This window comes from Balaenoptera musculus, chromosome 1, assembly GCF_009873245.2.
Source record: "Balaenoptera musculus isolate JJ_BM4_2016_0621 chromosome 1, mBalMus1.pri.v3, whole genome shotgun sequence".
Lineage (NCBI taxonomy): Eukaryota > Metazoa > Chordata > Mammalia > Artiodactyla > Balaenopteridae > Balaenoptera > Balaenoptera musculus.
Window position 1 is genome coordinate 74,070,777 of NC_045785.1, and position 16,291 is coordinate 74,087,067.

At 34.2% G+C, this 16,291-nt stretch overlaps 1 protein-coding gene across 1 annotated transcript in view; it reads left to right on the forward strand.

Annotated features, from left to right (window-relative positions):
- Nucleotides 1–16,291, forward strand: part of SPATA1 (spermatogenesis associated 1) — a 52,438-nt gene that overhangs the window by 19,528 nt on the left and 16,619 nt on the right. Inside the window, 5 exon segments of the mRNA XM_036854247.1 lie at nt 4,809–4,923; nt 5,675–5,735; nt 10,633–10,744; nt 11,430–11,555; nt 14,419–14,597. Of these exon segments, the coding sequence (XP_036710142.1) occupies nt 4,809–4,923; nt 5,675–5,735; nt 10,633–10,744; nt 11,430–11,555; nt 14,419–14,597 (593 nt within the window).

A 16,291-nucleotide genomic window follows, 5' to 3' on the forward strand; every position in this document is an offset into this window, starting at 1 on the left:
TTCTTGTTTTCTTGGTTTTTTTTTTTTTTGATTGAGTAGTTTTTTATAATTCAATTTTATCTCCCCCATTAGCTCATTAGTTATTCCTCATTTTAAAAAGCATTTAGGGCTTCCCTGGTGGCGCAGTGGTTGAGAATCTGCCTGCCAATGCAGGGGACACGGGTTCGAGCCCTGGTCTGGGAAGATCCCACATGCCACGGAACAACTGGGCCCGTGAGCCACAATTACTGAGCCTGCGCGTCTGGAGCCTGTGCTCCGCAACAAGAGAGGCCGCGATGGTGAGAGGCCCGCGCACCGCGATGAAGAGTGGTCCCCACTTGCCGCAACTAAAGAAAGCCCTCGCACAGAAACGAAGACTCAACACAGTCATAAATAAATAAATAAATAAATAAAAGAACGTGAATTTCTTTAAAAAAAAAAAAAAAAAAGCATTTAGTGGTTACCATAGGGTGGAGGTCAGCAAACACCTATTTTTTTTTTTTTGCTCTATTTTAATCCATACTCTATGGCTTGTTTTTTATAAATAAACTTTTATTGGAACACAGCCATGCATGCCCTTTCACTTACATATTGTCAGTAACTGCTTTTGCACTACAGTGACAGAGTTGAGTAGTTGTGACAAAGACTGTAATGGTCTATAAGCCTGAAGTATTTACTGTCTAGCCCTTTAAGAAAAATTTTCTCCAGGATATACATTATACAACTTTAATTTGAAGTACACTTTCAAATTATATACAACTTCATATATAGTATAAGAACATTACAGCAGTATACTTCTAATTCCTCCTCAAATCTTTTGTGCTATTGTTGTTCTACATCTTACCTCTATATATGTTATAAATTCCATAATACATTTTTACCATTTTTACTTTATACTGTGAGTTATCTTTTAAAGGAATTAAAAATAAGGGAAAAATGGACTTCCCTGGTGGCACAGTGGTTAAGAATCCACCTGCCAATGCAGGGGACACAGGTTCGATCCCTGGTCTAGGAAGAGCCCACATGCCATGGAGCAATTAAGCCCATGTGCCACAACTACTGAGCCTGCTCTCTAGGGGCCCACGTGCCACAACTACTGAGCCTGCATGCTGCAACTACTGAAGCCCACGTGCCTAGAGCCCATGCTCCACAACAAGAGAAGCCACTGCAATGAGAAGCCTGTGCCCCGCAACGAAGAGTAGCCCCTGCTTACTGCAGCTAGAGAAAGCCCACGTGCAGCAACAAAGACCCAACGCAGCCAAAAAAAAATTTTAATTAAAATTTAAAAAAACAAGGGAAAAATGACTTTTTTATGTTTAGGAGAGAATTTCTTTCCCCTAACCCAGTGGTAGTAAGCCCATGATGTGTACGTTTGTGATCCTGGGCTCACGATGATCCTGCCAGCTTTTGCTTCTACCCTTCCTTAGCCTTTGCCTAAGACTGGTGGTGGGAGGGTTTCCTAACCCCCTCCTCAGTAGTAAGACTTTACAAGGCCTCAGTAGTAAGACTTTACAAGGCTAAGATTGGTGGGAGGGGAGTTACCTGCTTTTTTGGTGGCTTTTGCTTCTATTCCTCCTTCAAAGCCAGTGGATTTTTGTCTGAGCCCTGCGGTGGGAGAGTTTCCTGCTCCTTCCCCATTGGCTTAAAGCTCTTGCTTTGTGTGAGAGAAGAGTGTTAAGAAGGATGGGGCTTCATACCTGTGTGCCATTGATGGCTCTTTTGAGTCTCCTGCCCTGCCCTCAGTCTTTCTTGAGAGCATATGATACAGGTACATGGAAAGGAGCTTGCTGTTAAGTATTGACTGCCTTTTGTGTCTGGGGATCCTAGAGATTCCAGACTATCTTGGTAGCCCACATTAGCCTTTAGAATTCCTTAAAATTTTGGCTGTTTTCTTCTTACTTCTTTTAATGGAGTTACCTCTTCCTCCTATGCTCTGCCAAAGATGAAACAATTAGTTTATTTTCTCCTTGGAGGGAATTGGAATCTGATTCCTTGCAACCTCAACTCTGATGAGTTCAAGAAGAATTATTATTTTATAGACTATTTATGTTTTTCTCTTTGTTTGGGTGGGTGCACTGTTTGTCTTTCTACATCCTCAGCAAAAGTAGAACTGCAGTTCTTTAATATTGTCAAGTTTGCTGGTATTTTCTTTTATGGTTAGTGCTATTTATGTCTTCTTTAAAAATCCCTTTTCTACCCTGAGATCATGAAAATAGGGCCCTGTATTATATTACAAATATGTTATGGTTAGCTTTTCACATTTAGTTCATTAATATACCAGGAATTAATTTTTATGTGTGATGTGAGATAGAGTTCCTTAATTTTTTCCATATGTACACTACCATTTATTGATGACAGTTGTGCAGTTTTAAAAAATTGTCAGATTGCTCTTTAGTAGTGCATGAAAATTCAAAATATCTGAGCTCTAACATTGTGATATTATCAAATATGACTGGTAAAAATATGCACAGTATGTTTTACAGGTCCTTTAATGAAGAAGAAAAGAAGTATTGTGTTACTTATTTTTATGTGTTAAAATTGATAGTCCCTTTCATTAGTTATCTTTTGTTCTTTCCCAGTGCTACACATCTCTACATTTTTGACACACCTCAACTTTAACATGTTTAATCCTTGACTCTGTTGTTGCCTCCAAACCAGTATACTTTCTTGACTTATTTCTTTGGTTTCATCATTCTTCCAGGTGTTCAGACTTCAAGCTTTGAAAATTTCCTTATTGTATAATAGAATGATAGATTGTTAGGTTAAAAGAACCTTAAAAGCCACCTCAAGTAGCCTCCTTGCTTATATTTTTTCTAATCTGTCCTCTAGAGTGCTGTCAGCATCATTCTTCTTGTTACAAGTTAGATTATTTATCTCCCTACTTAAAAACCCTTTAAAGATTCACTGATTACTACTTAAAGCCCACATCCTTAAGATGGCATAGAGAACTCTTCATACTCTGACTTCAAACCCAGAGTTGCAAATGTTGGTACATGTATGTTGTTCACTGCCTAACTCCAGAAGACTTTCTTCACGTAGATTATGATATGAATGGAGCTTTCAGGATTTGCTCAATGTGGTAGCTGGTTCAATAATTTCTAGCTGTTGTTAGTATTAGTACTATTATTATTATAGTTTGGTGGTAGGGGGAGGAAGAAGTACCAGGTAGTACAACTGGAGGTAGGTAGGGATTTAACTGCAAGATCCTTGTTTGCAAAGCTAAAAAATTTTGTAGGCAGTGGGAAGCCATCTGAAGATTTTAACAGGAGTGGCTTGATTGGATTTCAGTTCTAGAGAAACAATGTAGGTGACAATATGGAGACTAGACTGAGGTAATAAAGACCTGAATTAGGAAATGCAATGGAATGGAAATCAGAAATTGAAGTCTAGAGACTTCTAAGGATTGGGTACTGTGCTGAAAGTGTTTTACATGCACTATGCCATTTTAGAGATAAGGAAACTGAAGCGAGAGAAATAACTTACCTGAGGTCACACCCGCCGTGATAATGCCAGGACCTGAACTCTTGTGTGTTTGACTGAAGCCCATGCTTTACAACACTGTTCTAGAGTAACACTGAACTTTTCACTATTGTCAAAAATGCTATATACATTAGTACAATACTTTGTCTTGCAAATGCCATTTTCTTTGCTTAAATTCCTCTTTCTCTCTTCTTTGCCAGGCAAACATCTCACAGTTAAAAACATAGTTTCACAGTTATCACTCCTTTTTCTATGAGTCTATAACATTTTATATGTACATCTACTCTAGGTCTCAAAACACTATATTTTTTCAAAAGTAAATAGGCCTGCTTTCTTATTAAGTTGCATAGGTATTGAATGGTGCATTGCATCATTCTCTAAACCGTTATTAGGAATAAGAGATACATGTCATATATTCCTATCAAAATGTCACTCAGAATCTACTGAGTTTTCCGTTGTTTCTTTTTGGGGCAGGTAGGGGGAGTGATATTTTACTATCAGTTTTAAACAGCTGATGTATCTATTTTTTGTTCCTTTGCCTTGAATATATCTTTTAGAAAATCCCTATTTGTTGTCTTTAAATGACTGAGTCCAGTGCCAGATAGGAAATAAGTGGTAGAAACCTGACTAAAACTAAACCAATATAGGCTTCAGTTTGCAAAATACTGTGGCAACTCTTGTAAAATGACTTTTCAAACACTAATATGACTCCAATTTTTTCTAAATTAAAAAAAGTTGATTTCCCCAAGGGAAAAAAATCTGCATTAACACTACCAGGTTCACTGATCTCTTGTTCATATAGATCATGTGGAACATTAGTGTTAATGTTTTAAAGACATTGTGTGGTTTTCTTATATGGAGAAATTCTGTTAAAATGAAGGGAGATTTTATAAATGAAAATGTATGTGAAATAACAAATGGCATTATATGCTCTGTATTTATACCCAGCACTTTCCAGAGAAGGATCCTCAGAATACTGTTTTAAAAGATGCTTTTGGCAAAAGCTTTATGAAGACAACAAAGTTTGAATAAAACCCAACTTACCCCCTCTTGCAGATTCATATTGTACATAAAAACAGAGAAATCCTGCAATAGGGGTGTGTGTGGGGGGTGGGATTTGTGTTCTGTTAGGATTGCTTTATCCAATTTTTCCCAAACTGAATTTACCAAAGAATTCTCCTTTTGCATAAACTAAAGTTTCATGAAATTCAGTTTGGAAGAGTAAAGTTCATAGAGATTCTGAAACATGGGACAAGAGTGTATAGTATGTACATTAAAAAACAAAATTTTATTTTAGTATTTTCTTAATATTATGAACTTTCTTTGCTATGGATGGACATCAACATCAGCTGGGGGAAAAGCCACTCCAAATGAAAATCAGACTGGAAATAATCAAATTGGAAATGCTGAATTGCCAGGATCACAGGAAGATTCAGATAATGATTATTTTAGCGGCAAAAAAAGGTAATTAATATGGATGTTGATTCTACATGTCATAATCTAGACTATAAGAAAAAGAGTGAGATATCCAGGGTACTGTTATAAAGACTTCTAATTAGAACAAAGATATGAGTGAAGTTAGTGACATTTTTAATTAAAATTACCTTGATTCTGATGTTTACTGTTATATACTAATATTCCCTTCCAACATAATGAGAGATAATTTGTTGCTTAAATTTATTCTGTTGTAATCCTTTTGTCATCAGGGGCAACCTAATGACAGAAAAATTTCTGTCTTCATTTGGCTTTCTTAGAATTAATTTTTCTGCCTCCTTTTATATTCCTAGTTTTGAGTAAACTAATCATGCTTGAGTTTCACATTCGTATCATTTCATTCAAAATTATAGTACTTAGACAACAGTTTTGCATATAGTCTTCTGAAATTAAGATAAGGAATTTTATAAACAATTATTCACAAAAGAACTATAAGCAAAATATGTTTACAAAATTTCCAGTTATTTTACCTTTCTATAGACATTGGACTATGATTTGAATTTAGCTATAATATAATGAAATATTATTTTATAACTCATGCTAAATGTAGTTTATGTTGATCATTAATGATTTTGAAAGATAATATAATGGTTTCAAGCAGACTTTAAAATTTTTTAATGTTATATTTGTGTTTATAGAATATTAAATAAAAAACATGAAAAGTTAATATTCATGGGATCATTTTTTAATATGACTTTCAAATCTGTCATTCCCCTTTAAGTCAGCTTCTTTGGAAAACTGAAGATGATAGAACTAATATCATTAGAAGAGAGGACAATCAGGTATGATTTTTAAATTTTTTAAAAATTTTTATTTATTTTTTTATACAGCAGGTTCTTATTAGTTAGCTATTTTATACATATTAGTGTATATATGTCAATCCCAATCTCCCAATTCATCCCATGACCACCCCCACCCCCCCCGCCGCTTTCCCTCTTTTGTGTCCATACGTTTATTCTCTACATCTGTGTCTCTATTTCTGCCTTACAAACCAGTTCATCTGTACCATTTTTCTAGATTCCACATATATGCATTAATATACGATATTTGTTTTTCTCTTTCTGACTTCACTCTGTATGACAGTCTCTAGGTCCATCCACATCTCTACAAATGACCCAATTTTCGTTCCTTTTTATGGCTGAGTAATATTCCATTGTATACATGTACCACATCTTCTTTATCCATTCGTCTGTTGATGGGCATTTAGGTTGCTTCCATGACCTGGCTATTGTAAATAGTGCTGCATTTTTTTAGATGTGGTATTGCACCATAATATTTATACTGAAATTGAAATGGAACTGCAGATTAAAATGTCTTAAGTTTTCTAACCTTAAATGTTAGAGTAGGGGAGATAAACCTCAAAATTCAGGAGCTTGCCAATTCAGTGAAATTTCTGGGAGTTTCATGATCTGGGACACGTTGAGGTATGCCCTTTAAAGTAAAAACCAGGTTTTTGTATCTTGCCCCAGCTACCATGAAGAATGAGTCACTTGATGGACCTCTTTGGAATTTGGAGATTTACTGCATTCGGATGCATGGCTCCAATTTTTTTTTTTTTAATCAAGTAATCTAAAAGACTGCCAACTTTGAGTGGGCCCAAAGCAAGAGAAGGCTCACAAGGTGATCCAAGAGGCACAGCAAGCAGTGCTGCCAGTTGTGTGCTAATATCCATCTGGTCCAGTGATGCTTGATATGTTAGAATACATATGTTGGTTGTTGGTTGTTGATTATATATGATATGTTGGTTGGAATGCTGAATGGAGTCTGAGACAAGTCCTGATAGGAGAATCACAGCTCAGAGCCTTTGAGTTTTGGAGCAGAGGCATGCCATATTCAGCAAATGATTGTTTTATTGTTGCTAGATATTAATAAAATATGCTGTCTTCACACTTCAAAATTTTTCCAGCTGGTGGGTGCTTAATGCTGTTTCACTGTGGTTTGAATTTTCATTTCCCAGATTACCCATACAGTTGATCATATTTTTATATTTTATAGACTCCATTTTGATAACTTTTTTGGAGAACTACCTTTTCAAGTATTTCTATTGTGTTGTCTGCCATATATTTCTGATTAGTAGAGTTTTTAATATACTTTGGAAGATAGTCCTTTGATGCTTATGTGCATTGCAAATATCTTCCCCTACTCTGTGCCTCGTCTATAATCTGCGTTGTTTAATATGTTGTTTAAGTGTTCCATATCCTTATTTTTTTTCTACATTTTTCTTTCTATGTCTTGGACTGAGAATAGTATATTAGAATCTTCTGTTATTAGTATGTTACTGTTTATCCTTACATCTCCTGTGGTTCTTGATTTATTTAGATTTCTATGTATTATCTGACACAAAGTTGTTCTCATGCAAATAGTAATATTATCACTTTTGCATTATGAAGTGCCCTTCTTTGACTCATTAAATGCTTTTTTGACCTGAATTCTCCCTTACTGCATATCAAGATACTAACCTATCCTTTCTTTTTGTTTACATTTATTTGGTATACCCCTATACTCCTCCCCTACTTTTTTTTCCCAACTTTTCTGAATTGCTTTGTTTTAAGTATGTCTTTAACAGACATGCTAGAGTTGAGTTTCCCTTTGTAAGCCAGTCTGAAAGTCGTTTTCATTTAGTAGATGAGTTATGTCCATTTATGTTTTTGATAGAACTGATACATTTGACCTCAGATTTCTCATTTTACTTTATGTTATAGTTACTATGTGTTACTACGTGGTTTATTTGCACTCCCCCCCGCTCCTGGTATTTAGGAAATCTGAATCTCTTTCTAGTGTTTACCTTTATACGGATACAAATTTATGCTAGTATTCCTAGCCCTCCTTTTTCCTTTTTTTAAAATTTATGCTTCTGATTTTGCTTTGTTACTTCTAAAATTATCCTCTGACTCCTATCTTTAAATTCAAGGCAATTAAAAAGTCATCTTTCCCCCTCCTTTCTCCTCTCATGTACTTTAAGTTGTGTTATTTCTACTTTGTTAAAGAACAGAACATTTATGGGCTGTGCTTCTTGTCTTATCCTCCTCACCTTTGTTTTAGTCTTAGATCTATAATTAAATATGTTCAACACTTACTGCCAGTTCTTTTGCACAAGATTTTTCAATCATTTCTTCATTGGGTAAAGCTCCACTTATTAAAAAAAAAGCTCCCAGGTATGATATTCCCTTACTTCTTACATATTTAAAATTTTGTCTAGATCAGGAATAGGCAGACAAGGCCCACAGCTTGTTTTGTGAAGCATGGGACCTAAAAATGTTTTTTACATTTTTAAAAAGTTGAAAAAAAGAAGAATTGTGACAAATACCATATGTGGCCCACAAAACCTAAATTATTTACTCTGAGGCCTTTTACAGAAGAAGTTTGCTCATCCCTGCTTTAGAGCCTTGATACTTGAAGGATAGCTTGATTGGCTGTAACATCCTTGGCTTACACAATTTTTCCTTGAGTTTATTAAAATGTTGCTCTACTGATGTTTTGTTTTATATGTTACTGTTAAGAAGTATGATGCCAAACTGATTTTCTTTTCTTTGTAAACTGGGTTGGTTATTTTTGTCTGGAAGGCCAGAGGATTTCTTTAATGTGTAGTAGTTTTATCAGACTATATTTCAGTTGAGAGTTCTAGGTCTGGTTTTTATGGGTACCCAGTGGGCCCTTTCAGTATGAAAATCAGGACTTCTTTTATTTCAAGAAATTATAACTCTAGAAAACAATATAAATAGCAGATCCATTCCATGGTTTTTTGTTTTTTTGTTTTTTTTTCAGGGACCTCAATTGGTCTTATCCTAGTTCTTTACCTTTTATCTCTACTACTTTCTCTCTGATCTAGTTTACTATTTTCTTTATGTTTAATTTTCTTTACTCCTTTTATTTCTGTTCTCCATTATGCTTACTGTATTTTTGGTCATATCTGTTCCTTTTTGGATACCTGTTATTCATTTCTGAGACAGTTTTGTTTTTTCTTTAATTTCTTTCTTCAGTTTGGTCAATTTCCATTTTACATCTTCCTGTTATTTTTCCATTTTTATTCTGAGTTTCTAAATTTGTGATTTGTGGTGTTCATTAATACCTAAAATGATTTGATTTAATTTAATTTAATCTATGTTGGGAATATTGTTAATTTTTTCTCTGCTTCTTGGCTGCTGGTTTTGTTTTGTTTTAGTTCTCAGTTTTGAGGGTTTTCAAAAAGTAACTTTGTATGGATGCTAGATTATGTTGTAGATTTTGTCTATGTTTATTTGTGTTGGATTTTTCTGAATTAGTAACAGGTATTCTTATAGAGAAACAGGTGTTCTGGTGGTTTATTTTAGCTTGTATCAATAGATTAAGAAAGCTCTCTCCTGTTGTTATAGTGAAATGCAGTTATTTATTTATGTATTTTCAAATAAATGGGGCCTTTAGGGAAGTGGTCTTTTTTCTTTGTATTCTTCCCTGCTAATTTAATTCAGCAGAGCTCTTAACTTGACCACCTTCTTTTCTCTTACCACCTACCCCTGACGAACATCTCTTGCTTCCAAAGAATTTTCCTCTCACCCAGTAGCTGTGTTTTCCCATAATTGCCACCTCTGGCCCCCTACATTTTAAAAGCCCCTTTCTTTTAGATTCCTCATAGAAAGAGCTTTGATTTACCATTTGGTACCCTTACTCAGTATTCTTCCACCACATGCAGGACCTTCTCCTTTAAGACTAAATTGTGGTTGATGTTTACTGTGTTATCTGTGTATTGTGCTCTTTAATGCATAGCTCCCATAAGACTCTGCTCAGGTGTGAGCTCCGAAGCACACTCTGCTGGTCTAGGGTGTTTATTTCCCCACTTACATATAAATTAAAGTATATGTAAATTAGAGGATTCTGTGTCCTAGTTATTCTCCAGACATAAATTATGGGTGATTGTATTTGCTTTCTTTTTATAGTAGTTGAGAGCATGCATGGAGAGATTTTAGTGGCTGCCATTATCCTGTGGGAACCTGACCTTGTAAGTTAAGGTCAATGCAATAAAATAGAAAAAGAATAATAAAACAAACAAAGTAGGGGTAAGGGATTAATGAAGATAAAAGTAGAAGCTAATAAGTTACAGAAGTTAAGAGCCTGGTAGAATTGAAAACAATTCAATGTCTATAAAGTGGTAGTGGCAGAAACATTAACATTGGTAAGGCTTGAGGTAGTTTATCAAGAAAAGGATAGAAACACAAAAATTAGGTGAGATGAAGGCGATATAACACAAATACAGAGGTGATAAAATTTATGAGAATAAAATGTATGCTAAAATTTGAAAACGTGCTAAGATCTCCAATTTTCTAAGCAAATATAAATAATCAAAATTGGCTCAAAATGAAAAAAATTCAATAGCCATCTTAGAAACATTTAAAAGTTGTCATAACAAGTAACTGAAATCAGAAATCTTGGAAGGAAATCATGTTTAGAAAGGAATATGGATTCTTTTTTTTTATTCTTTTTGAATTTTAAGTTTGAAGCTCCTGTGGTATAATGTCCAAGTAATGTCCAGTGGAATGGAGAAGCTAGAGCACGAGGGTCTATAGTTATAAAGACAGAGTTGGGAGTTCATCACCATACAAGTAAAAAAATGCATTACTGTTGTGCATTACCAGATGTTTACAAATAGGTGAAAAACAATGTGTAACCCTACCAGATCTTACTGATTTACATGTTTGCTTACAGCTAGGTAAAAAAGAGTGCATCAGCCTACCAGACCTTATTGATTTTCCTTCAGTTCCTTGTCAACCTGCTCTTTCTCCAGGAATAACTGATATATTGTTATTACAGATTGAGAGTAAGTATGATGATACCATAGGTACAGATGTAAGTACAGATGATTCTGTGAGGTAAAGTTAAATAATGTTAATGAGGAGTTAATTGTTTAAGCATACAGAGTTTCAGTTTGGGAAGATAAAGTTTTGGCGATAAAGGGGTGGTGGTTGTTGCGTAACATGAATGCATGCAGCGCCATTGAACTGTACATTTAAATATGGTTAAAATGGTCAATTATGTATGTTTTACCACAAGAAGTTAAAGTATTTTAAAGTCTATGACTGTTATGTTGATTACTGCATATGTGTGTCACTAATATTATTTCTGCTTTTTAAATATGTACTCGAAAATATACATTTTTCCATGTAAGATTTAAGTATAATAACTTCGGTCCCAAGATAAATTTACTTAAAGAATTAAAACAAGAGCTATAACTACATGAGCTTTGCCTCGTTTCCATACATGTATATAAATGCAGAAGAGACATACTGTATTGTTTACATATATATAAATCCCCTATAGATACTGAAATGACGACTCAGTGTTTTCCATCATGGCACATGCTGTACTGTAGCCAGAAAACCAGAGTTTGGGGTAAAATTCATACTTGCTGTTGTAAGCATTTTTTAGTTTTATACTCTATATTTTAGGATATGAGCCATCTTTTAGCTTTTAGACATTGATGAGTATGGGTTATAATCTTCTAGGAGAGAATATTATCGAACAAATGAAACAAGTAAAGGAAGAAAGAAGATATCTGGAAAGAATTAGAGAAGAACTAATAAAAAAAGTTGAAAGGCTATTGGAACAAGGCAAATTAAAGCGATATCATGGTAAAGTTTATTACATATCTTTTATCACTATAAAGGAAACTCAAGTTTTACGAATTTATGCCTTTGGAATAAATGATAAAATGATAATATTTACTATTTTACTGTTGTAGTTTAAGTGGTACACTACTTATATAAATTCACTATAGGAAAGATGAAATCATTGTTCAACTCTATACAATAAATGCAACATGCTTTTTATTAAAATTCAATTATTTTTTAAAATGGACATTTGTTTATTCATTTCAACATTCATTTATTAAATAAGTATTTATTAAGGGCCTACTGAACTTAGTCACTGTTCCAGGGGCTGAGGTGATACTAATAGGCCAACATAATCTTGTCCCTGCCTTCAAAGTGCTTATGGTCCTGTGGGGAAATGATGATCAAGTTAAGCAGTAGTGATACATACTGATGACTGCTATGATAAAGGAATTACAAATTCTATGCATAGGAGTACAGAGGAAGAACACCTAAATTAGATGGAAGAGGTCAAGAAAGGCTTGCAGGAAAAGTGGTAGATGTATAAGAATCTGAAGTGTGCCTCCTCTTGGCTGTAGGCCTTCAGGCATTCTTTCCCCTCTGCCACCTAAATCTTCTTTTCCTATCTTCTCCTTTTACCCCCTTCTTCCCAGTTCCTGGTTATTTCCTACCAGTCATTCAATCTCAGCTAAGATACCACTCTTGAAGCCTTCTTTGAGTCCCTTAGTGTCCCCTAGGTGCTCAATTTTTTTGGTGTGTGTGTATGTCTGCTTTGCTAAACTGACTGGATGAGTGAATGAATGAGAAATGAGGTAGGAAAAATAGACAGTTTCCTTGCAATAGAATTAGAAACAATGTTGTTAGAACTGGTAGAAATGGAAAAATGAGCCAGGGTGGAGAAAGTATAGGATAATAGTTTGAGAGATGTTAAATAATTTGAGAGGCCTGCATTTTGGGTTGTATTTGAGGATAAAAAGGGTAAAAGGTATATATGGAATTAACTGCCTTTAGGATTCTCAATTTACAGCAAAATCATTGCTTCAGTACTAGATCTGACTAGAGGTTATACAGTGTCAGGAGGTATTTCTTAATGTTCTACCTCATAATATTAAAGTGTTATCCCAGAAGTGGTGGCAATGATTTGGCCTTGTTGTGCTGCTAAAAGAGCAATTTTATCAGACAGATTTGAGCAATGGATTAGAAATCACAGGACAAGGATTCTAATACTAGAATAATCTTATACTTAGGCAAGTTATTTCTCCTCTTTGTGCCTCACTTCTTCTATTTATAAAATGAGAATCATTGGTCACTTTCTATTTCAACAGGAATGTTTCAAGATAAAAGGTATGTATCAGCTGTCAAATATTTATTGAGCCTACTATATACCTCAGTTCTAAGCATTGTTTTAAATGCTGAGGATACAGCAGTAAATAAGACAAACATGGCCCTGCCCTTAAGGAGCTTGCCTCTAATGGGAGGAGACTGACAATAAATAAGTAAGACAATGTCAGCTACTGATTAGAGCTTAAAAGTCAATTAAAAGAGTGCAGTAAAGAGTGGTGGGGCAGGAGAGATGGTTTAGCTAGGGTTTTCAAGGAAGGCTTCTTTGAGGAGATATCACTAAGATTTGATTAATAAAATGGTAAGCATGTGAAGAGACAGGGTAAAAAGAGTCCAAACAGGAGGAACACTAAAAATCAAGGTACGGAGATAGAAATAAGCTTGCAGAATTAAGGACCTGAACTAAGACCAGTACGGCTGGAGTGTGATAAATAAGGAGGAATGTAGAGGGAGAAAATCAAAAGATCAGCAAGGAACAGATAGGCCAATTCAAGGAGTTTGGATTTTATTATCAATACAAGTAATATGGGAAGACATCAGAGGATTTTTAAACTAGGGATTTATGTGATTTTTAAAATATCTTAGATGAGGATGACTGCGGTATGGAATAGCATGTAGAGGGGCAAGAATGGAAGCAGAGAGACCGTTAGAAAGATAATACAGCTTTCAAAAGATGATAGTGGATTGCCTAGGAATGTAGCATTGAAGAAGGGAGAATGTGCCAGATGCTCAAAGTATTTTGGCAGTGGTACCAGTAAAACTTGCAGAGGGATTGGATATAGGGCTGAGGAAAATAGTTAAAATCTTGAGTTAAAAGTTCCATATAGTTTTATATTTTTAATTAAATCACTTTATAATATAGAATTTTAAAATTTGGTGTTTTCGTTTCTTCGATAATCTTAAAAAAAGAAACATAAGCATATTCTGGTATACTAGCATGCAGTTTGTGTTCCAATTAAGTTTATATGTAGAATCTCATTGGTGTCAAAGTGATTTCCTAAACTGGCAGAGTTTAATTTCTAATTTTCTAAACCAGAAGTCTCAGGTTTAAGAAATTCTACCCTACAGAAGTTTGGGAATATACCTGGAATAATGTTGATAAATGATGAATCAGAATCAGCTGATTTCACAAAACAAGTCAGTTTGGGGCTGAAAAATAAGGAAAATCTGAAAAAATATATTTTGCCTTTTCTTTCATAGCTTTAATTATATAAATAGTGAATTCAAATCAGATTATAGATAAAAGTAATTGAAATAAAAAGTATACACTTCTTGCTATAGGTAGTATTTTGAAGAAAGATTTTCTAAACAAATTACAAGCTTAAAGAAGAACATGATTTTGGTTCCTGGATTTATCAGTATTTTACTGTATTTATAAGCAAGTCCTTTTATTATCCAATAAACATTTTACTCTTAACTCTAATTTCCTCAGAATATAAGAGAGGAAGGAGAGGAGAGAGGAATGGTTTAAATTAACTCTAGGGTCCTTTGCAGGTTGAAAAGCTTAAACAAACTATAGCCTTTGCTTTTTTTTTTTAAATAGCCTGTGATGTTTGGAAGAAAAAGTACTTTGAAACAAAGAAAGTTGCAGCATCATTGGAGGAGGTTTTAACAAAACTTCGAGAAGATTTGGAACTTTACTATAAAAAATTGCTCATTCAGCTTGAAGCCAGGGAGATCAAGATGAGACCAAAGAATCTGGCAACCATCACAAACTCTAAGGTACTACTAAATATGTTCACATTCTGTTAGAGAAGTTCTATTTAAAATACATGCTTTGTAATTGTTAGTATGATCATATCTAGGATGTTTTGGGCTACAGGTAACAAAACCTCGGCTTAACCTGGCTTAAACAATAAGTAAATTCATGATCTCGTGTAATGGGTGCTGAGGAGATACAATCAGCCGCTTAATGATGTCTTTAAGGGCCTAGGTACTTCTGATATTTCCTCCCTATTATTTTCAGTGTTGGCTTCATTCTAAGACTGCTTTTCCTCAGGGTAGCAACAGAGTTACCAATGGCAAGTAGGGATATATGCCTCCAAAACAGGAGACAACCTCTTCCAGACGCATGGACTATATAAAACTTTCCCGTTGACCTGGTTGGGAATCAACCAAGCCTACCCTGGATTGATCATAGTTACCAGGGAATGCTATATCCTGACTTAGCCTAATTAGGATCTACCTCTGTACCAGGGGAAAGGGTCAAGATTCTATGGGTAAGAGAGAAATACCTAATGAAGTATGGCAAGGGAGTAATAGTGAGCAATACATTCCTTTTCTTTCAGTTGGGGGTGGGAAGTGCAGTTTGATAACCACAGAATCTATAGGTAGTGATATTCTAAATAAATTATAAATTATATTAAATTTTGATCAATTCATTTTCTTGAGATAGTCTTCAATCTTGACAGATGAGAGACATGAAGTTTATTTTTTAGTTGAGTAATTCCACCATATAATTAAACAACAAATTCCAGAGGCCGTTTATCAGTTTAATTTTTGTTTGTTGATACCACTTATCCAAAAAAGATTTTATAATATGTTAATTATGATTGAGTGTAGATTTAACTTTAGACATGATGAAATATTAAAAGTTTACTTTTTTCCCCAGTTTTATTGAGATATAATTGACGTATAACATTGTATTAGTTTAAAGTAGAAACATAATGTTAAGACATATGTTTATGTTGTAAAATGGACACCACAATAAGTTTAGTTAACATCCATCACCTCACATAGTTATTTTTGTGTGTGATCAGAACTTTTAAGATCTACTCTCTTAGCAACTTTCAAATATACAGTACAGCATTGTTAACTATAATTGCCATACTGTATATTACATCCCTAGAACTTACTTATCTTGTATCTACAAGTTTATACATTTGACCACCGTCACCCATTTCCCCTAATCCCCACCTCCTGTTTCTGCCAGAGCCACTAACCTCTTCTGTTTCTATGAGTAAAAGTTTACTATTTTAGATCAATTTAATATAAAATCCAAATAGGTTCAAGTAAAAGTTTCTTCTTATTAGCTGATACTTTTTTTTAAGCATTATTGAAACTTTTTATCTTACTGTTTTCTCAAGTTCAATATATGCTAATGTTTTTTTCACAAAAGCAGCTTAAATAATTTCTTTGTTGACTATTACAGCTCACAAACTTTTCTGAACAAAAGTAATCAAAAGGCTTCTAGAATAGGTTTTCTCATATTAAACAGATTTTCTTATAAAATACAGTATTTCATTATTAAATATTTTTAAGTAATTCTAATATGATTCCACTGATAAACCATTATGCCAATTTCTAAAGCCTTGCTAAGTATCTTAATCTAGTATATTCCTCTTATAGTAATAGTTGTTGGTTTTTATGGTGCTAATTTAATGGTAACTTTTACAAATACCTATTTATTTTTATAA